The sequence below is a fragment of the Macrotis lagotis genome, chromosome 3 (assembly GCF_037893015.1).
Source record: "Macrotis lagotis isolate mMagLag1 chromosome 3, bilby.v1.9.chrom.fasta, whole genome shotgun sequence".
Lineage (NCBI taxonomy): Eukaryota > Metazoa > Chordata > Mammalia > Peramelemorphia > Peramelidae > Macrotis > Macrotis lagotis.
The window spans coordinates 170,924,018-170,948,099 of NC_133660.1; the positions used below are offsets into that span (position 1 = coordinate 170,924,018).

The following is a 24,082-nucleotide window of genomic DNA, read 5'->3' on the forward strand; positions in this document are numbered from 1 at the left end:
CTTTCAAACATCTAACTGATGCATAGAACCAGGAACAAAAAGAAAATAAAAACTTCCTTAAAAATTAAAGCAATTCAAAATGCACTATAATGCACTATAATAGAATATTTAAAATAATAGCGATATGCCTGCTTATTATAAAGAGAGCACCATTCTTAGGTGTGGAGTAGATGACTACTATGAGCCCTTCCAAACTTAAAACTCTATGATTCTATGAGGTAGAAAAGGAATGAAAATAAATATATATGTGTGTGTACATATACAAATATATGTATATTTGTATATGTACAATATATTTATGTATATGCATATATATGCACATGCATATATATGCATATAAATCTCTGACCTTCTGGTCATATTGATCTGATATTTCCAAGGCAATAACAGACCAGACTCAAAAATCAATAAATCTCATTACTTTATAGGGGTGTATTAATCAAATGTTTGACCAAACAGAGCCAATGAATGATGTTATAAATATGCAAATAGTTTTTGGCAGACAAAAGATTGCCTGTCTGATATAGACCCCCACAATATATGCATAAACATATGTACAGATGTCAAGAAACATATATTTGTTATATACACATGCTAAAATAAGTGCTATATAAAATTTAGTATATTTAAATTTACTATATATTACATTTATTTTATTTATGATATGGCACAATTAACTATTTAAATATGTATAAACCATCATAAATTTGAACCAATTTGTCACCAGTCAGTGCACAAATACAATTCTATAAAATTATTGCTTTTATAGGTTTGAGAAATATTCATATATTCTGCACATGTTTAAAAATGAAAAAATTGTAAATGCTAGTTTCTTCTTATTTCCTAGATAACTGATAATGTCTTTCTTTTAATTATCATATCCCTGAATTAGTTGGGAGGTAAAGAGATTAAACCAAAAATACTTGAGGGATTTGGGGCAAGTATCTTACTATGGTCTGTTTCCACATCCACAAAATGAAAGGGTTCAACTAAACAATTTCACTGGTCCCTTCCAGTTTAAAATCCTACAATCCTATTGTCCCTAGTCCTTAGTCATTAAGGAAGAACTATCAAAAAGAGAAGCAAGAGAGTAAACAGTGGCAAGAGATTTCCCAAGAACAAAGCTAGCCTCAATATAAGGACTATAAGATCTAGGCTATGCAGTGATCTAATAAATGAACTCAAGGTTACCATATGAGGAATTTTCCAATAGATTTCAGATAGGGAGTAAAGAGAAATGCTCTTAAATGAACAAAATTTGCTCTCTGGATACTAGACTATTATGGAAGTATCGCCATAAATGTTTTGTGCCTGTATCATGGTAGTATTGATCAGCAGATATGAAAGCTACATGTGGCATATGAGCAGAGGCTGTGAAACACATATTACAGAGTCCCTATCCTATATAAATACCCATATATCTACATACCTACATATGTACATGCATACATTTCCAGCTGGACTTTCATTAGACTACTTCACTTTGATCAATCTTTGTGCTCACTGACACAGATTTAGGAGGTACCTATTATGTAATTCTACTCCTTGGTCACAGTTGACTTGAGTCATTAGTGGAAGTTTCTTGCCATATTTGCCTTGTTTATGAACCATTAGCAGAAGTTTTTGGGTTTTTTTGAACACATAATTTGCAAAGATCTTGTCTTTGCAAGGAATTCTCTTTCTTAGATAAGAGTTCTATGAAGGTGAATCATTTTTGTCTGTTAGCATGTGGGTGTATACATGTGCATACACACATTTATATACAGATATCTGTATACATAGGCATGTTTATACATACACATATGCATACATAAACAAATGTATATATTAGCAGACTAGAGATGTTTACCTTCATAGAATTGTTACCTAAGAATCCTATAATAGAATAATTTTTAAAATATTGGTATTATGAAAAAATGTATTTAAAAATTCCCGATCAGTTAACTTCCACCCCAACCACCCCCTCTGATTACACTGGTATTGGAATCTTCCAATGAGGAAACTCTCATTACAATAGATCACAGCAACTCTTACTTTGAATCACTTTTGCTCCTTTTTTTGTTTTAAAACTTAGCCTTCCTAGATTTTACTGACACCATCCTCTTCAGCATTTCTAATAGCACAATAGTATTCAATTACATTTCTATATAGTCATTTGTTAAACCATTCCTCAAATGATGGGTATTCCCTTACTTCATTTTTTGTTCTTTCCCACTACAAAAGGAGCTGCTATAAATGTTTTTGTTTTGGTCTCTTTAGGTGATATGTCGAAAAGTTATAATGGTTTGTCAAAGGGTATATAGTTGTCTTTTTATGGGAGACAACATGATACGGTAGAAAGTCAATGAGTTTTTTAATACATTTATTTATTTTTTTGTAATGCAGCGAGGTTAAATGACTTATCCAAGGTCATACTACTAAGTAAGTATCAAGGGCTGAGGTCAGATTTGAACTCAGGTTTTCCTGACCCCAGGTCTGTCCATGTACCACCTAGCTGCCCCTGCTAATGAGTTTTTTTTTAGATTTTTGCAAGGCAGTGGGGTTAAGTGGCTTGCCCAAGGCCACACAGCTAGGTAATTATTAAGTGTCTGAGGCCAGATTTGAACTCAGGTACTCCTGACTCCAGGGCTGGTGCTCTATCCACTGCGCCACCTAACCACCCCTGCCAATGAATTTTTAGAGTTTTGAGTTCTAGATTTAATTTTGCTACATGCTAACCATATACTAGTGGCCAAATTATTTTACAGCTTGGGAACCTCTAATTCTTTATCTATAAAATGAGGAGATTAGATATGATAATTCTCAGAGGCCCTATTCATCACCAGTCTTCTTTGAATTTGTAACTGAAGAACTAACTACTTTGTTCTCCACTTTTCAAGAATAATCACTCCCGGGTACTCTAGACATCTTCTACCACCACAGGTGCTACAAGGGCAAAGGAAGCAGAAATATTCTAGAGTGACTGCATGTACTCACTTATACAGGGATGATTTAACAATTGTATTATTGTATTATTTTTCTTTTGCTCACTGACTGCAGAAAGGATTGTAGAAATCAGTTTCTATTATAACTTAGGTCATTTTGTTTAATATTAGAATTAGGCAATGTTAGAGCTGAGAGGAACCTTGGTAATCATCTTAATGGGTTTAAAATATTTTTTAAAACTATATTTCAATATGTTTGACAATTTATAAACCTATATAGCTGTTTATATATAATTAAAACATTATTCTGAGAAGGGCTCCATAAACTTCACCAAACTGCTGAAGGGCTTAGGACACAATAAAAGCTTAAGGACTTCTTTATTTAGTTTAACTCTTTCATTTTACTAATAGACAAATGAAGCTTGAAAAACTGAAGTTATTTGTTCAAGACCACATGACCAATGAATAAATAATGGATTCACGATTTGAACCCAAATCTTCTCAATCTAAATATATAGTTATCTTTCCAGCATATAACATTCAGTAGTGTATATGGATGGGAGAGAAAGAACTAAGGGGAAATATTGGCAAGAGCATAATTCCATGATATTTTGGCCCTACCAGAAGGAAAATTGAACAATTTAATAGCAGCCCTTTATAGTCATCCCATAGTCATAGAATCCTATAGCGGGATTAGAGTTTATCATTCATTTTTTTTTTTTTTTAGGTTTTTGCAAGGCAAATGGGGTTAAGCGGCTTGCCCAAGGCCTCACAGCTAGGTCATTATTAAGTGTCTGAGTCCGGATTTGAACCCAGGTACTCCTGACTCCAGGGCCGGTGCTTTATCCACTGCGCCACCTAGCCACCCCCTGGATTAGATCTTAGCGTCCATCTTTCTTAGTGTACAGATACTGCCTAGGAATTTTCCCAAGGAAAACCAAGCTTGTCTCATACAGAAACCAGGAGTCTTTTATTGGGAAGTTCATTCAGTCAAGGATACTGGAATAAATAATTTCTATTCCTGTTGTGGTTTCTCAGTCCTACTTTTCTTTTCTGAGGAAATAACTATCAGTTCCCCTCCCCTGCTATTGCATAAAGATGTTTCAAAGGCTTTAATTAATGTGTGAAGTAGCCTGAGAAACTTAAGCAAAAGGCACTAATTATAAAATCAGAAATACAATAAAACAGGTTTAATTGTGAATCAGTTAATGAAAATTTCCATTATTAAAAAGCCCTCAGGTACAGAGTTCATGTGGTATAGTGTGGGAAAAACCCCAAAACATTTAAGTCAGATTTAGAAGGTTGGGTTTCAAGTCTTGATTTTGATATTAATTATATAACTCAATGATCTTTCTGGGTTTCAGTTTTCTCATGTGCAAAATGGGGATTAAAATATTTTACATTACCCATTTGACAGTTATGAGGAAAAGGAAAGGAGAAGAGAATAAGCTTTTACATATGTACCTGTTCCTAAATTAAGTGTTTCACAAATATTATCTCATTTAATCTTCATTATAATCTCATGAGCTATTGCTATTATTCCCATTTTGCAATAGAGGAAACTGAGGCAAAGGGAGGTTAGGAGATTTTTTTGAAAGATCATAGAACTAGTAACTGTCTGAAGTTGGATTTGAACCCAGGTCTCTCTTATTCCAGGACTCTATTCACAGTAACCACCATTTTGTAAATCTAATAATGCTATATAAATGAGGGGTTATTTTCAGAAAAAGTATGGTATAAAAGACTGTTATATGGCCTTTTTAACAGTACTGTGATAAGATGGTAGTAATTTTTCCTTTTGGATGCTCAAATTTATGGAAACGGAGAGGGAAGGGTGGATGCTCCATGACAAAATAGTGTCATGAAAAGACTTCCTTTTTTAGGTATCTTAGACTTGCTGTCTCGTTTCACAAAGTGAGAATATTGCTGTCTTGACTCTTAGGGTGAGAAAAGTATGTGATGGAAATGACCCATATGTTTCTAAATATCTCTAACATGATAGCCAAGTCCTAGGAGAGACCAAAAAAGACAGACATGCATTTGAAAATAAGAATCCCAGACATTTAGTCTTGTCTTCAGTACTGACTATGCAGTTCAATTTAATTGGTAAGAATTATGTGTAAAGAAATCTAAATTATAAAGTCAATAATGAAATGACTTGTATTGGAGAGAAAAAGCAACAAACAAACTTTCCTGGGGTTGGAACATATATCCCATGGATCAGATGTGTTGAGAGTGAGATTTTTATCCTAAAAAAGATTGACATTCATTAACCAACTCTCCAGTAAGGCCTAACCACCTGTCCATCCCAAGCACTTCCACAAGATATTGTACCATCAGGCTTGGATCAATTAATAAGTGTAACTGAAGTTGAATATAATTAATTATAACTAAATGCTTGCTATATGCTCATATATGGATTTATAGTTATATAACCTACCTGGTACTCTATAGAGGATAGATGCAAATACTTTGTCCTGAACACAGAGGATCAATGAAATTTGTTCCAACCTTGAACAGCTAATTTTGCCTCTTTTATAATTTGGTTCTACAATTTGCAAAATGGAAAAAAATCTTTTATTTCTCAAATAATATCATAAGGGGAAATGAAGTGAAATAGTGATACTCTAAGGTCATAATGGTTATTTTAATTTATGTGTCAGGTGACTTTCTCTTGTCATTAGTTAGAGATTATTCCAGGTTTCTGTTCACAAAACACTATTTTCCCCTCCTCTAATACTCATATCCATCTTTTTTGGAATTTAGGATACAAAAACTAAAACAAAATTGGAAAACATATAAGCTATGTCTACTTACCATGGTTGGATGTGTTTTAAATCTGATTTATATCTATATTTCAGGTTATTTATATTTCCAAAATTGACTGTAGGTTGCACCCATCACTCTGCTGTGCAATCCTGGACAAGCACAAATCATCATCATCATCATCACCATCATCATCATGATTATCATCATTGTAATCCCACAATCATCATGGGATGGTTTCCTGTTACTTACATAGAAGCTTTGACTTCCTCTGTGTTCTAGCTAAACAGGAATGTTTACTTTTCCTTTGACAGTCTCATGACTACTGCCACCTTATCCCAGTTCCCCACATTTGTGTTAGATTAATTTGGACACCCTCTTGCCTTTAGTGCTACTATAACTCAGAACTCCTGAGCATTAGGGATCTACCAGTCTCAGCTTCCCCCAGGAGGAAGGATTACAAGTATCTTCCACTAACCTTGAGCATCCATTATAATTATCGGTGCAAAATGAATATTTCTTAATAGGGATTCAGTAGCACCATCTCTGATAATAAATGACAACACATTTTGTCATTTATTATTTATCATTTAGCATTTTTCATATACTTTAGGAAGTGCTAAGCAGGGCCAATTTGATATACAGAGAAATGCAAATGCGGCTATATTCTATCTCTTTTTCACCCAAATACTAGTAAGTCAAAGGCATGACTACTTTAATGGAATCAAATTTTCACAATTAGAGATAAGGTTTAAAAGGCTGATAAACCACTAATACTGATAAAAGGCTTTTGAATGACATTTTGGTAAAAATGCTACTTAGAAAGAACCTTAGTGCAGTAAAAACTAATGATCTCCCTGGTTCTCTAAGTCATGCTTGACTCTGTCCCTGAAGGGGAGAAAGATACTAACTTTAGTATTAGGAATTTGGCAGCCTTTGGAATAAATGCAAGGTAAATCCCAAGTGGTGATAATTTTTCCTTCCTTATTACTTTCAGACTTCACTCTGTTTTTAGGAGGCAGGCTTCTTGAAGCCAAGCTAAAATTCACACTCCTGGCTCCATTGTTCAAACCTTTCCTAGGAAAGATTAAATTTAAATTTGAAATAGCCATGAGGTTATTTTGATCACTTCAACCAGGTGGATCTGAGATGATACCTCAGCTTACAATGCTTTGTTGTAAGTGGTTTAAAACTAGCATTGGTTTTGAAACAAGGTGATTTAAAATTTTGTCAAAATGCATTTCTACATTAGTGGTACAAATATAATAAAAATAAACAAAATAAATACACGTGAACCCCAAATCAAGGCTACAATAGTGTAGTATAATTCTCCTTCATTTGCCTTTTTTTTTTTGCTGGACTGATATTTTTTTAAGCAAATAGTGATCACTCTACCATTTCAATTTTTGCTTCCTGTACAGCATGTCTAGATTATAAAACAAACTTATTTATTTCAATCTGTTTTATTTTATAACTGCCTCTACTGAACCAAGTTTATCATAATTATATTCTTGTATTTAGTATTCATCCATAATATTTTGTATTTTGTAATGCTGAAAAAAAAAGCTGTAACACACATTTACTTACCTCTTGTGGTAGGACCATCAGAGCCTAGGGAAAAGTAGTAATGATTTGCTTTAGTTAAATCATATACAGTGGTTTCAAACTCTATTTTGCAACCAATTTTAGAAGAGTTTGAAAAGGAAACAAATTTAAATGCATTCCCATCTTTGATTTGGGAGAACATTTAAATGAAGGTAATTTTTATTTTCAACATTGAAGATATTTGTAGGTTGTTCATGTCCTTACACATCTCATTTCTGCAAAGATATTACATCCTAGGATGTGTACTTTCTTTATTACATTCATTTATACTAATGAGGATTTTGTGTGCATAAGAGAAATGAGAAAGGTAATTATCAGTCTCATCTTTGTCAGTACTTCTCATTTTCAAGGTATCACTGAGAAGGCAACAAAGGAATTAAGACTCAAGATTAGGAAATAAAGTTTATTGAGAACAATAAATTGTGTAAAAGACTATAGTTGTGGTATATTTAAATATCTGTGCACGTGTAATATAGATGCATTTGTATATATTTTAGCTATATAAATGTTTACATAAATGTATATGTGTGAGGATACATACACATAACACTCTTCAATTAAAGGAATTTCTGTTACAATACAAATGCAGTCATAATGATAGTTACATTAAAAGGAGTATGAATCTAGTGAAATTATCAGGACACTGGAAATGAGGGAGCCTGCGTTTTGTTTTTCAGCTTAGCCACTTTTTTTAGGTATTATTATTTTCAGGCAATCACTCTTTTTTATATTATCTCTCTATTTCCTATCCAAATGAAATGATACTTGTCAGGTACATCCAGTCCCTTGGATGAAATGTTATGTGAATTTAGCCAATAGCAACAAACTATAACTTCCTTTGAGCAGGAAAACAAGAAAGTTGCTGGGGACATTGTTGTGATCAATATGACAGAAAGAGCATCCATATTACCTAGAGATTTTAGCACCAGTCAGTTTCTATATCACCAATAATTTTTTTTCTTCTGGCATTGTAATATTGTTTAAGGCTAGTGTTATACTGTTCAGTTAATATCATTCTGGCCCATTATATGAGAAAAGTGTACAAACATCAAAGCCTGTATGTGATAATAAATGATGACAGTTCTGTCAGCAGTCACTAAGTGACTTGGGCTGCCTACCAAAATCCATTACTATTTCATAGCTGATGCTTTGGCCTGTTAAATTAGAGTGGGTGACTTATTCCCTTCTTCCATCATCTAAAAGTAAAGCAAAAAGTATGTAATAGGTACATATTTTTTCATTTATTTAGACAGTCATACATGAGAACACACAGGAGCCATGGAAGCCACCATTCTACCTGTATCATATACTTTAGGAAGTGCTAAGTGGGGCCATTTTGATATACAGAGAAATGCAAATGTGGCTTAATTTTAGGAACATGACAGGCACTTCTATCCCTCTTTAACCCAAATACTAGTAAGTCAATGGCATGACTACTTCATTGGAATCAAATTTTCACAATTAGAGATAAGGTTTAAAAGGCTGATACCCATGGAAGTCACACTTTATTAATGTATTGAATTAAATTATACTAGGTTATCACTAACTGATAATTTCCTAAGAACAAGTTTTTAAAAAAATAGTGAGGGGGGAACACAGGAGGGAAGTAACTGTCTGAAAGTTGGAGAAGAGATATTGTTGGAGGTGAATAAAGTATGGGAAACAGAGGGTAAAGATACTAAAAGCCAATGTCATTTACTCCCTGATTTTGCCTAGGACCATAGCAGGACTCCTATCTGTCAGTGACTGCAAAATGGAAAAGCACAGACCATGTGGGAAAGGGATTATGTACTGTTTTGCAGAATCTGCACCATGGTGTGGAGCTACAATAAGCCTGAAGGTCATAGACGGGGAGACCCAGCAGGCCACCAATATTATATTTTAAGAAGCAGCTGAAATTTGCCTTTTTTTCTTCTTGCTTAGAAGTACAAATATCAAGAGATATGCTGAGAGATTACAAAATGGAAATCAGGGTCAAGGCCATGAAATGCTTAAGATTACAGTGTTAATGTTGTATAAAATCCTACATGAAATTAGTGGTCTGTACAATAATGATCAGATCCAAACTTCAGAATCAAACTATGACGTTTTTGTTATGTCATAGTTGAGTTCAGATAGATAATTGTCATAAAAAATAATAATACCAGGACCTATTTCCTATCTCCTAGAAACAATTGAATTTAGTAAATTAGATGTATGGAAAGGTAAGTAGGTAGGTAGGTGGTACAGTGAATAGGTCCTGAAGTCAGTAAAATACTTCCTGAGTTCCAATCTGTCCTCAACACTTACTAGCTGTATAATCCTTGTCTCTGTCCCCCATCTGTAAAATGATCTGGAGAAGGAAATGGTAAACCACTTCATTATCTTTGCCAAGAAAATCCCAAAATAGGGTTATGAAGAGTTGAAAAGGACTGAATAGATCAAACAACAAATACAAATAGAAATGAAAATAGTTTTACAAGGTCATGCATGTTAATAACCAATAGTGAATAATAATGACTAATCAATACTGTAGATGTTAGAAAAGAGACTAGAATAGTTAATGGAGATTTAATAACCCTGTACCTAGGTCATAAGTTTCGGGCGGAGTTTGAAAGGAGGAGAGATTTGTATAAGATTCATTTCAGATGTGGGATGATGATGTAAATATATGGGAATATATGTCATATTTATATGATGATGAGTAGAGTTTGACTGGAATAGAGGATTCATTTGGTTCAGTGACAGGGAAGGTATATTAAAATCTAATTATGGGGTAATCTTGAAAGGACTATTTATATTTTATCCTGACAACAGTAGGGAGGCATTCATTGGAAGTGTTAGGGCAGAGAAATGACAAGAAAACTATCTTTTGGAAGAGTAATCTTATAGTGGTACAAAATTTCATTCTGTCTCTTTTATGCATACTATGTAGCACCAATTTCAAAAACCTATTCCAAAAGGACTCGATACAGTTACTGTATCCTTAAGAGGGAATGGAATCTTTAGTAGTTTAACTGTCACCTGTGAGAAGATTGAGAGTTTAATTGTCTTTCTATCGAGACTATTAACTGTTATGGTTGGGGAGAAACTGTTTGAGTATAGAGATAAAAGAGTAGTAGAACTTCTGACTGAAATGACTGAGTGAGTTATCTCCTATCTTGTGAAGAAATATTATGAAGAGACTTGCTGAGGATAAACTTTAACTGACATCCCGAGGGAGACAAATTGTTGGACTTCACTCAGTAGAGATGTCAGTAGCAGCAGTTTAATAGAGGTGATTCTGGATATGATCTTTCTCATGCCTAGATATTAAATTTAAATTTAAATCTCACTTCTAAAATTTAAATATGTCTTTGAGTTGTTTGTTACAGTCAATAAATTATGTAGACTGCAATATTGATGCTTATTTAAATTTGTTAGATAAGGGAGTTTGATATTTAAAAAAAGATAAACAAAAATGTTTGGAAAAAACAAATTTTCTGGTTATTTTCTTATTTTATACACCAGGAGAAGCTAACTGATTAGGGATTGGGAATCACAATTAATTTAGGAGGAAATATCAAAATGTATCCTTTCATTTTTTTAGAATGTGGGACAATAATAAGGTAATGAGTTGAGTAGAAGAGAGATTATCCCGGGCCACCAACTGAGATAATCATTTCTAATATCTATCTGTAAATGTACACATACATGTGTACTCTCTGATAGAATTTAAGACCCTTGATGGAAAGGAGTATTTCACTTAACTCTTTTTATATCCATCAAGTGTAGTACCCTTCACATAGTATGTTTATTAATTGATACTTTTGCAGAATAAATTAGATGATGGAAAGACTTAAAGGAATGAAAATCCTTGAAGATGCCATGATGTTAATTGAATCACAAAGTGGAAAATGTCTAGGGTGACTGTAGAGGGAATAGAAAGGAAGGGATAGAGACTAGAAATATAAAATTACAAAGTGTAAATTGTTAGGTCTCAGTGTCTAATTATATAAGAGTTAAGGGAGAAGTAAAAGTCATTGCTGACTGCAAAATTTCAAATCTGGGACTTTGTGAGAAGGAAAAAAATATTGTGGACAGAAATAGGAAAACCATCAAGTGAAATATCATTGAAGAAATAGATCGGGGTAGAATGAAGTGGGTAGAGGACAGAATTGAATGAGAGGTATTTTTGTGAAGGAGTCATTCTTTAAAATTTTCTAACATTTCATTAAATACTTGAATATCATTACTCTACAGAGCTAAATGTTTTGCTAACAGGAGCCACATAATGTCTGGACTTGCTTTCCCTGGAGGAATCACATTGAAAATATCCACTAGACTTAGGGTATTTACTCATTTGAAGTCATCCCAACTTGCTCTTGTGTGAATTACAAATTTGGACTGAGGTCACAGGTAATCTCTCACAAAAATATAATGAAGCACAACTTTGTTAAAGGAGACATTGTCTTGGACATTTGCTAGGGAATATCATAAATAACCTAATCTAGAAGTTTTATAATGTCTATGAGACATTTATAAGCTAATATATTTAAAGTGCATTGCAAATCTCAAAGCATCATATAAATGCTAGCTATTATTGCTACTGTTATTTATTCATGATAGCTGTTCTCTGGATCCTAATGCAAATACCAAAGCTTTTGCATTAGAAAGATGAAGATGCTGGGAAGCATCACTACATTACATATTTGGCAGAGAAGTGATGGAGAGGGACAAGCAAAACGTTTTGAATGTATTATTTTGGTCAATGGGTAAGATAAAAGAAAATTTGTCTCTTCTACTCTCAGAAAACATAATCTAATAGGAGCAATATATAACTTGAAATATTGTACTAATAAGTTTACATATATTAAATGTGACAGTTTGTATAGACTTTTCTTTACAACCCTATGAACTAGTATAAAGGGTTAATTCCAATTTTTTATGTCATAAAAGTGCGGCTTAGAGAAGTCAAATGTCTTGCCATAACCAAACACTTAATTTTAGAACCAAGACTTGAAACTGAGGTCTTTTGTCTTCATATTCATTGTTTTTTCTACTACTGCATTTGATGTTTATAAGACAAGTTAAGAAAAGGATTATCAGAATTCAGAGGCCATGGTAATCATTTACTGAGGGGATCTAGCTTTATGTATGTATCAGTATTAATGAGAGTCAACATGATTTCATAGAGAGGGAACTGGCATAATAATTGGAAAGATCAGGGATAGATCCCACCCACGATACTTATTGACCTTGTGATACAGTTGGAAACCATTTAATCTCTTACCACTTCAGGTAGCTGAGGCTAGAAGTTGTATTACTGCATTGGGGGAGGAATTTCCCTCATTTCCCCCGACCTACCTTACACCAGTAAAAACAGGTCTAGATAAAAGCAAAAACAACAAAAAAATTTAGGTAAAACTAATATAGTCTTTTTAAATTTCTAGGCTGAAAAAAAGAGTATAAGATATACAGAAGTACCAGTCCTATTTCTATAATCCTTGTGTCAAATGTCCATGGAATGAATGACTCCTTGCCTTGAATGGAACCCATAGGGATAATCAACATTGCAACCCTTAACCTAAAAGCTGGGGAAATCTCTCCATGGAACAGATAGTCCCCCAGGGTAAAGTCAATTCCTCCACTGTCAAATACCACATCCTCAAAGTACCAAAAAGAAGAAATAGAAATAAAAATAAAAATACTTGTTATACAAACATATCAATTGTAGGAGTCCAGACTTTCTCAGTGTTGCAGCAGCCCTTTGAGAGGATGGGGAGGTTTTGTATATGTAAGAGCCTTCTGTGTATTCTTCAACTCAAGTGATTATGATTGTTCTAGGAAAAAATAAGTAGTAATAGTTAACTAGTTAGTATTCATGTAGCTTTGCAAAGCATTCTTCTCATTTAAGCTCATTTATCTTCATTGCAAACCTATGAGATAGCTACTATTATTAGCTCCATTTTACAGATGAGGAAACTGAGGGACAGTAAGTATAAATGTCTTGCATAGTGTTACAGCTAGTATATATCCAAGGGAGGATTAAAACTCTCATCTTTCCTCCAAGTTCAAATCTGTTTCTACTAGGAACTTCAGTTCTGAACTTCATGTTCTATTCAAACTTGAGTTCTCCCAGAGAACATTCTATGTCCTACCTCTATGGCTTTTTGAAGGCTACTTTCCAAGCCTAGAATACATTTTTTTGCTAAAACTCTTGGAATTCTTACTTCCCTTTAAAGCTCAGAAAAACTCCTCAATTGTTAGGGATTTACCTGAAAAAAAATAATCACTTTGTATTTACTTATTTGCATCTATAATGTCTTCTCTTCACTTCCCTCAGAAGAAAGTAAATTCCTTAAAAGTGGGTACAATCTGATTTTTGTTTGAGCCTTGTACAATTTTGTACTAGATTTATGATATTCTTGCTATAGCATACCCCCCAGGGAGGAAAATTCCCTCTATTCTTGGATATTAGCACTGTCATTGCAATATATAGTCTTAGATAGTTGCTCAGGGTGATAGGGCCATTTATGACAAAGGCTGAACTTGAATCTTGACTTCAAGGCCAGCTCTCTCTGTCTATTAGACCAAACTTTTTGAATTGAATATAAGTATTGGGAAGAGCAATCAGTAATTAGAATTATTTTCGCAATTAACTGGGTTTATACTTATATTACATAGTATACCCTGGAGACCTCATCTTCAACTCTGAAAAGCAATAATAGGATGAAGTTTTCCTCTCCATGTACACTAATCTCTATAGGGAATTATCTGAGAACAGAACACCTCTGGTTTGCTTCTCTATTACTTTATTCATTAGATCACTCAGCATCCTTTCTTAGGCCAGAGCAATTACTTTTTAGAGACTGCCATGGAGGTTTTAGCAAGGGAATTTTCCTGTGGAACTAGGGAGAGACAATTGTGGCTAAGGATGAGCAGCCCTAGCTGGATGACTATGACAGACAAAATCAGCTGAGATGTTTTGGAAATGGAAGAAGCTAAAGTGAATAGCAGTAGCTGATTAAACTGCTGTTTTATATTATTCACAACATTAACACGGATTACTGAGAGTTTGCATTCAGTATACAAGTTCACAGTATTCTATTATCCATGTTTCTTTTCCCCCAAAGGAACATAAACCATTTAAAGAGATGAATTGCCACACATAAGTTTTTGGAAAGTATACCACAAGATAAGGAACTGGTTCATTAATTCAGGCAACAGTAACCATTAGTATTTCCAGTTCTAACTACATAGGCAGAAATTTTGAGTCCCCAAGCAGGGATGAAATATTCTCTTACTCTTAGTTAATTGCATACTCCCTAAGTACATGGAGTACTGGGATGGTATTCTTTCCAGAGAAAAGATGAAGATTTTTAACTTTAGCTTTCTCTCCATCATTTTTCCTGTAGATTGGAACAATATGAATAATGAATCTTCAATTAGATATGTAATTGATCTATAACAAGTGGAAATTTTCTTCAAAATGGGGGGGTTTAGCTGAAGGACAAATTCTGGAAAATGTCACATTTTTAGATATGTCACATTTTTAGATATCTTAGTTGTGTCTGATTGCCTTTGGTAAATACTACCTGTTCAGTTACTTTTTGAGATTCATTAGTTTTGTCATCATTAGGAACTTCCCTGGGTTTTGTTGCTTTATCTATAAAACAAGAATAGTAATAGCAGTGGTATCTACCTAATAGGGCTGATGTGCGGTTCCTCTTACCCCCTTTTCACTTTTCAACATCTGTTACATGATGCGTGTTGTCTTTCCTCATTAGATTTTAAGTTTCTCCAGAGCAGGGTCTATCTATCTTATCTGTATCCCTACTACTTAGGAGTAGTTGGCATTTAACACATCAGTTATGAATTAAATGTTGTATTATATTGAATTGTTTAGGGAATTATCACAACTCTGACTCTGAGATTAGACTTTGAAATTCTTTTTAATCATTAGACTCTCAAGTCTTTCTAGGGCTACTGGCCAACACACCGATATCTATTTTATAGCTACCTAGTGACAATGAACTGGTCTTTAATAATAGGAACAGAATTTTGATGACATTCTTGGTATTTATTTGATTTTCTTTTGTTTTTTTCTTTTAGGTTTTTGCAAGACAAATGGGGTTAAGTGGCTTGCTCAAGGTCACACAGCTAGGTAATTATTATTAAGTGTCTGAGGTCAGATTTGAACCCAGGTACTCCTGAGTCCAAGGCTGGTGCTCTATTCACTGCACCACCTAGCCGCCCCCTTGGTATTTGATTAACCAAAATATCACAATCATATAATTATTATTTTAGGATCTTTGACACAGTATGACTAAACAAATCTTAAATTTCTTTATTTTCCTTTGTCGGTTTTTGTTCAGGAGGATGGAGCTCAAGGCAGTGACAAGCCTAATGATGAAAGAAAGAAGCATGCCTGATTGTACTGTGTTTGTGTATTTATATCCTCATGTAGTCATATCTATGAATAAGTAGAGAAAGGCAGGGTAGTATAATGAAAAGAACACTGGAATAGAAACTTGGGTTCTCTTTCACTAAGAAAACAATTTATTTATCTAGGAGCATTTCCTCCTGCTTAAAAATTAAATTATCTTTAAGGTTCATTTTAACTGAGAATTAGTATTCTAGATCCTGCAAATCACAGTAGGGATATACAGATTCCTAGATTAATGGATGACTGATGTTGGTGATATGGAAAACAGCTCTGTTGTATGTCCCGCAAAATTAGCAAGGGTTTCATGGACTGAGGAAGGTGAAGTTGGAGAGATATATGGCAATCTTTCCCTGTACTGTGAGATTAGTAAATCACAGTATTTGATCAAAATTCAGTCCATTCAGACAGAATAAAAGAAGCACAATACCACGTAAAAGTCTAAAAAAAAAGGTGTTGCTTCTACCAGAGACCATTTTATTAGGTCGATATATAATTGATGAATTATCTGTGACCTCATTTAAATATTCCATTTGTCTTTATCATCTTTATTTGTTAAAGTTATCTTGGAATGTGTTACATTATCAAAACCCGGACACACAGGACAGTTCAGAGGTTTCGTTAAAGACTTGTTGAAGAAGTAAGCCTACACTTCAGGATTAGATCCTAGAACATGTGGGATAAGGTGTGCATGCTAATATAAATATTTTTTTCTTTTTATGCTTTCAGCAACTCACCTCCTGTTATGACTCAATGGGACTCTGAGAACCTATATTTCTTCATTACTGTTGATTCAAGTAAACAATATTCTTATGGTAGATTTGTTACTTTTCTAGTTTTCAACCTCACTTATTTCCTGCCCTCCAGTTGTCTTTAGAATTCTGGTTGCTCCTTCATATGGGGAGGAAGTTCAGGGTCTCTTGTCAGCCTTTGTCAAGAAAATTCTTAATACTTAAATTAACAATAGGATTAGTTCATATTTTATTAAACAGACATGCTCATAGACTCACAAGGACCACAGCTGTGTCAGTTAATGAACCCCACAGAAGATATTGTTTCACTTGATGACATGACAGTTTATAAGCTATTAAAAGTTTAGCTGTTCTAAACATTTATTCAGAATGTTCTTATTTTCTAGTGGTGGTTGAAAATGGATTCAAAGGAGGAAAAATAGCAATGAACACATATCCTTTTATGTCAGTATAGCTTTTCAAAGGTACAGATTTTCTTAAAGGGTTCCATTTGAGTTAATTCACTAAGTTGGTCAGAATATGATCATTAATTAATCAAGAACATTTATGAAATATTTACCATGTGCTAGGCAATGTGTTAAACATTAGAGATACAGGTACAAAGAATGGAAGTCATCGGATCTTGCATTCTAATGGAGCAGACAGCAGGTGGATATATACATTCATATATATATATATATACACATGGCATAAATATAAAATGAGTAAATGAAAATATATACAAAGCAGCTAACTATAAGTTATTTGGGAGAAAGGACACAAGTAGTTGGAGAATCAAGAAAAAAACACTTTTTGAAGAAGGTGGTATTTGAGTTGCATCATAAAATTGAAGAGGGACTCTGAAGAAATGATGAGTATGTGGAGTGCATTCCATGAATGTGGGAAGGCCAGTACAAAGAGAGGCATGGGGATGGCAAATGGACCCATCACATATGAAGAACAGAAAGACTAGGTTAACTTAATCACATAGGACAAGAGGGGAGAATAATGTCCAAAGAGGATGATTTAAAAGAAGGATAATGTTAAGAATAGGTTGTGAAGAGCTTTGGAAACCAAACAGAAGATTTTACATTTTATCATGGGATTAGAATGAGGGAGTTACAAAACTGCACTTGAGGAAAATTCCTTTGGCATCAGTGTGTAAGATTAATTGGTGTGATGAGAGGAGATGCAGGGAGACCAAGTAGGAGGTAGTTCCAATAGTTCCATGTGAGATGTTATTATGACCTGAACTAAGGGAGTAGCTATGAGAATAGATTGAAGAAATTGAAAAAGGAAATAGGAAGATTTACTAACTTATTGGGGTGGTAGGATGAAAGAGTGTGAGGAGTTGAGGACAACTTGAAGGTTATGAACTTGGAATATTCAACAGATAGAGGAAAGTTATTTCATATGGTAAGTTGATTTTGAGATGTCTCTGATATATACTGTTTGAAATGTCCAGAAGGTAATTGGTAATGTAGCATTTAAACTTAGAGGAAAGATTGGGACTGGAGCTAAAGATATATATGTATATACATATGTAGAAATGATAGTATATAAATGATAGTTAAGGCCAAAGGGACAGATAAGATTATCAAGAAAGAGAGGTATAAGAGTAGTCTTAGGAGAACATCTTGGGAATTATCACAACAAGCCAAAGATTTTTTGAGAAACCATGGCAGGTTTGGGAACATTTTCTTTTCTACTATCCAACTTTAGCTTTATAATTTCTCTTTTTCTGTGACATTCTAGAAAGACATGCTCTAACTCCACCCCCTTCTTAGCTGTCTTTTTATTCATCACTTGCAACTATAAGGCAATCAATTCCAGTGATTTGATTATTTAGTAAATATTTAGCATTGATACTTAGTAAAGAAAAGTTGATGATTCACATTAATCCCTCATCTAGTGCAAAAACAATTCATTGGTGATAATGTAACTGCAGAATCATTTTTTCTTATCTTCTCAATCCTTGCCCCCCCTCTCCATCCTCCCCTTTTTTGATCATAGCAAGTTTTGAAAAAAATCTCTTAAGGAATTTAGAGATTGTTGGATTTGCAACTGTACCAATGTCATCATGTTTTCTCTACAGTTTTACAGTAAGAGACAGTCAAGCAGTGCCATATGAGGAGAGATAAAGTACTTATAAAGAGTGATGAATAGTTTTTGAAGTGTTAGATCTCTAGGTCACTATTTTCGTCAACACCTCTAACCATTGCTATTAACTGAACCCCTGTTGTGTCTCCTGTACTAGCTATTATAATTTCAGATAACTATCAGTTAGACCTTGAGAATTTAATTGTTATTTTGGATATTTCTGTTCAGTAACTTTTGGTGTCGTTGCTCTACTTGACTTTGTCTCATCAGAACCTTCTGTGTAGAAATGTTTGTTGGATTGATTTTATGAATTTATCATATTGTAATTTGTATTGTATTTACACCTGTATATGTCAAATCTTTCCATATCATATTATAAGCTCTTTTGAACAGGTCCTGAATCATTTACATTTATATCCCTTGTAGAGTTTAGCAAGATGTTCTTTAATATTTGTCGAATGAATGACTCAGAGGATGAACAGTAAATGGGGAAAGTGAATAACAAGTAATGTAGTGGAAGGGACAAACAATTAGGTATTCTACCTACTGAATAACTCATTCCTGGGTAATCAGAGGTTGATTTGAAATGATTTCAATATTATATACTGAGCACTACAAAATTCAGTCAATGCAACCAAGGAATCTAGGAAATGGAGATAAAGAAAAAGTCAAAGAGTCAAAGAACTAAGGTATAGACAATAAGGGAAAATACCTGTAGTCAGGTGATGGAGAGTCTTATGGAAAGAACAGCAAGGAGGTCAGTTATCACTGGATCACAGAGTATATAGAGGAGAGTAAGGTTTGAAAAAACTGGAAAGGAAGAAGGTCAAGTTATAAAGGGTTTTGAATACTAGAGGAATTTTGATTTAATCAAGGAGGTAGTAGGAAGCTATTTCAGTTTAGTAGGGGGTAAACAGATATTCAGATTTGTTCTTTAGGAAGATAATTTGATGCAAAGAGCAGACAAGTTGACTGAGCTGAAGTAGCAAGGCTCTCTGAAGGAGGGACAGGAGACAGTGTGCACCAGGTAGATTAAACCATCAGCAACATCTCCCATTAAACTCTAGTTTAGATAGCCCAGGATCTTGACCAAAGGAACCTTGGGAATAGCGATGCTTCTAGGCCACTGCTCACAGATTTCCTCCTGGAAGCAAGCCTGGTGGAGATACTGCAACCTGGTAATTGCTCTTGTGGATGCCACAACTATAGCTACTTAAATCTCAGAAAAGAAAATTATTTCTACAAGTATCCTTGATACTATCAAAGGTTCAGGGTCATACATCATATTATTTTGTAAGTGGAAATGACAGGAAAGAAGGGACATTAACATTTGCTTTGTCACTGTACCCTAAGGACCCTGGAACTCTCCCCTTCTGATTTCCAGTTGACACTTCACTTTTCTTATATATTAACTTCACCATAAGAATGAAACTCCTTGATAGTAAGGGCTATCTTAACTTTTTTTCTATTTGTATCTGCAAAGTTTAGCACAACTTAGCTTTGCATGTGGCAAGCACATAATTGATGTGCTTCATTCATTTATTCACTCCTAGCTCTGAGTCAAGGATGGGTTGAATTAATTCAGTTCATCATTTGCTGCATTAAATATGGACAATTAGAAAGATATTACTGAGTGATGAAAAATAAGGAATGGCATATATTTTTGGAATAGTTATTGAATACTCTGTATTCAGATGTGCTTTCTCAGGCAGAGAGTAAAGCAACAAACAAACCAATAGTTAAAATTAGAAACTTTAAGTAGCAACTCCAATGTGTCAGTGTAAATGTCTTTTCCCCCTTCTCCCTCCAATATCACAAACATTCTGGACTTTCTCCCAGTAATGACTAAGTTAAATACACTGGCAGAAAACAGGCCTAAAACCCCTACTCAAATGTTACAATTTTTCTTTCCATGAATTATAAGCTTGTGTGTGTGTGTGTGTGTGTGTGTGTGTGTGTGTGTGTACAGAGAGAGAGAGAGAGAGAGAGAGAGAGAGAGAGAGAGAGAGAGAGAGAGAGAGAGAGAATATGTAGAGAGCATTTCAGATTCTTGGAGCTTACCTGTGAACTGGGGAAGAAGATAGCTTGTAACAATTCTGTATGGACTATTTTGAAATAATTACATATAGTTTTTATACATTTACCTGAAATTTTCATCTTAAAAGTTTGCTTCATTTACTTCCTTCTTTCCCCAAATTTTAAAATGATGTCCAAACTTCTCATCTCTTACAATATCTCTCTCATGAAATTACATGATAGCTTTTATTTTTTATTTATTTACATAAAGATTTTATTTATTTTGAGTTTTACAATTTTCCCCCTAATCTTACTTCCCTCCCTCCCCCCAGAAGGCAATTTTTCAGTCTTTACATTGTTTCCATGGTATATATTGATCCAAATTGAATGTGATGAGAGGGAAATCATATCTTTAAGGAAGAAACATAAAGTATAAGAGATAGTAAGATCAGACAATAAGATACATGATAGCTTTTATACCAATTATTTAGGTAAGTGTAGTATTTCCCCTATAAATCATAACTATTTAATGTCAGAGGCCATGCATTTTTCATCTTTGTATCTCTAGCAGCTAGCACAATGGATCATATATATTAGATGCTAATCAATTTTTAAGGTGTTGAATGCATTGAGGAACTAGTAATATACACTACTTGTACACTGAAAAGTCCATGCTTTTAAACCATTTTTTTTTGCTTTCAATCAGAAACATATTTAAATATACTGGTATTGTAGACCGAGAAGCTAATGAATCCTTAATGAGGCAATCTTCAAAGAAGGAAATTGTCTAAATTCTCTTTTTGTCTTCAATAGTTTATACATTCTCATATAAGAGAGTTTCTATTGGCCCCACCCTAGTTCTGTTTCTCATTACTTTTATTTGGATGATCTTAATAATCTGATAACTAGACTCTATCACTTCAATTTCTTCATAACCAATTTCTTATCACTTTTTTTGCCAATTTAATCTTCTCAAGAGCACAATATTGAGGGTGTTGCTATTTTAGTTAAACATTTTTCTCTGTCCATTATTATCTAATAGCTAAAGTCAAGGCTCCTTGGAGTTGTCTATGCCTGAATTCTTTGACCTCTTATCTCCATTTCCTAGGTTTATTGTTTGCATATGATAATTTATATATTAAATCTAGCACAAAATATAAATTCCTATGTTTGACATATAAAGTCCATCATACCTGATTCCAACTTTTTCATGTTAATTTTTTATTAGCTCACCCACTCTCTCTGTCCAGCAAAACTATTTTTTCATTTTGTTACCTTCTCAATTTTCATTTTGTTACCTTCTCAAGTTCTTCACATTCAATATCTAACAGTCAACATATGGGACCATAGCATCATAGATAGAGATGTAAAAGTGAACTTAGGTTTTCTATCCCTGCCATTTTGCAGATTTGTAAGTGGAAAGCAAGAGAAGTAAATGAATTGCCCAAGTAAACAGCATAGCTGGCATTTGCATTTAATGGACTTTGACAATAAATCAGTTAGTATTTTTTCTTGTACCACAATACTTCAGTTTTTAAGTATCTACTAAAGCATTGCATTAAGCAATTTGAGGAAATAGGAAGTTTAGAAAGACTTAATTCTTACCTACCTAGAGCTTATTGTCTCAAAAGGAAACAAGAGATAAATATTAAGTAACATAAAATTACAAGATAAGTGTATTAGAGATATATAAAATAAAAGGCTTAATATAGAGGGAAAATGTTAGTAATGATGGAGAATCAGGGAAATGTTTATGTAGATGTCTTTGAAATGAACTTCAGAGTTTGAATAGGAATTCATTAGGTAAAGATAGGTAGGGAAGAGATGAACAAAGTCAGGGAGACTGGAAAAGTTTATGGCATTATTGGAAGATGGAGAGAGGTAATTGTTTGACCAGAGTTCAGAGTTGAAAGTAGCTTCAGAGAAGATGTCAAAAGAAGATGGCATATTTTAAATGCCATGATAAGGACAATAACAAGGAGCCAAAAATCTGAAGAACTTTCAGTAGAGGAACTAGAACTTTTATATTAGGACAATTATGAAGGATAAAATGGAGGAAAACACAGATGGGAAGTCTTATGAGGAAGCTATAATTCAGACAAATGTTCAGATAATTGATGATCTGATCTATAGTAGTGACAAAGAATAGAGAAGAGGGGACAGAGGTAAGAGTTCTTGGGAAAGTGGAAGTTGTAGAACTTGGTAACTGATTATGATAATTTAAGGAAAGGAAAGATTCGAGAATAATTAGATTTGAACATGGGAAATAAGGTATGAATGTGTCACAGAAGTAGTAAAGGTTCATTCTTTGTACTTCTATGAACAGTAGTTTGACAAGTGTCTGACACATAGTAGATCCTTATTAATGATAGATAAAAAATTACTTTGATTGGAATAAATAGGAAATAAAATATTTCATTTTTGTTCATGTTGCTTTTGATGTACTAGCTCTGATGATCATGTGTAGATTTCCAATGAGAATTTAGAAATTGGGGAAAAAAAAGGTGTTAATGAAGGAGATAAGAGATTGGAGCTTTATTTGCATGGAGGTAGTAATTGAACCTTAGCAATGAATGATATTGCCAATGGAGAAATAATATAAAGAGAAGAGAAAATGGAAAAAAGACCCTTGAAAAACATTGAAGATTAAGGGTTAAAAAAAAGAATGGATTCAATGAAAAAATACAGAAGGAACAATTAGAAAGAGGATAATTAGAAAAAAATATGTTTCTGAATTCAAAGCTGAGTATTTAGTAGTAGAGGGTAAATTGTGTCAAATGCATCTAAGGTGTTAAAAAGGAAGAGGATTGAGTGTCATTTTACTTGACAATTAGAAAAATCATTGATGCCTTATGAGAGAGTTATTCCAGGTGAATTTTTTGGAAACCATATTCATTAAGGGATTGAAGAAAGAAACTGAAAAATGAGGAAGAGAATGCATGGTTTGTAGGCAGTCTTTTCAAGAAATGTATCAATAAAGTTGTAAAACATTAGCTTAATGGTTAGAAAGGTCAAGGAAGAAATTATTTTCTTTTGTCCAGAACTGAGAGAGAGAGGAGAGAGGGAGAGAGAGAGAGAGAGAGAGAGAGAGAGAGAGAGAGAGAGAGAGAGAGAGAGAGAGAGAACTTGAATATTAGAGATGGAGTGATCAATGAAACAAGGTTTGAAGACATAAAGGAAATGAGTTTAAGGATATTAGCAGATGAACTAGTGTAATTGAGCAGTAGGTCTACTAGAGTGTGTGACAAAGTGTAATTCAGATGTGATAAAATAATGCAAAACTATTCTATCCTGAATGTATTTGGGGTGGTGATGGTGCTGGCAAATACTCATGGCTCCTATATTTTGTGATTCAACTTATTCCCTAAATAATATTTTAACTTTATTATGTACTGGTCTACATTGTTAAAACTCTTTTGGGATTTTGCCCTCATATTGGGTATTATTCCACTCTGCTTAGGTAATATTGCCAAATCTCTTTGGTTTAAAAAAAAAGTATAACTGGACAAATTTTATGTTCAAAGTGAATTCTTGAG

General features: G+C 33.8%; 1 protein-coding gene across 3 annotated transcripts in view; it reads left to right on the forward strand.

Moving 5' to 3' along the window:
* KCTD8 (potassium channel tetramerization domain containing 8) overlaps positions 1–24,082 on the forward strand; it is a 293,990-nt gene that overhangs the window by 12,739 nt on the left and 257,169 nt on the right. For 2 of the 3 annotated variants that reach the window (XM_074229520.1, XM_074229519.1), the window contains exons 2-3: positions 11,364–11,375; positions 15,635–15,650. The exons of the other annotated variant lie outside the window; for it this stretch is intronic. In XM_074229520.1, coding sequence (XP_074085621.1) covers positions 11,364–11,375; positions 15,635–15,650 — 28 coding nt within the window. The remainder of the gene's footprint in view (positions 1–11,363; positions 11,376–15,634; positions 15,651–24,082) is intronic. 3 annotated transcript variants of the gene reach the window in all.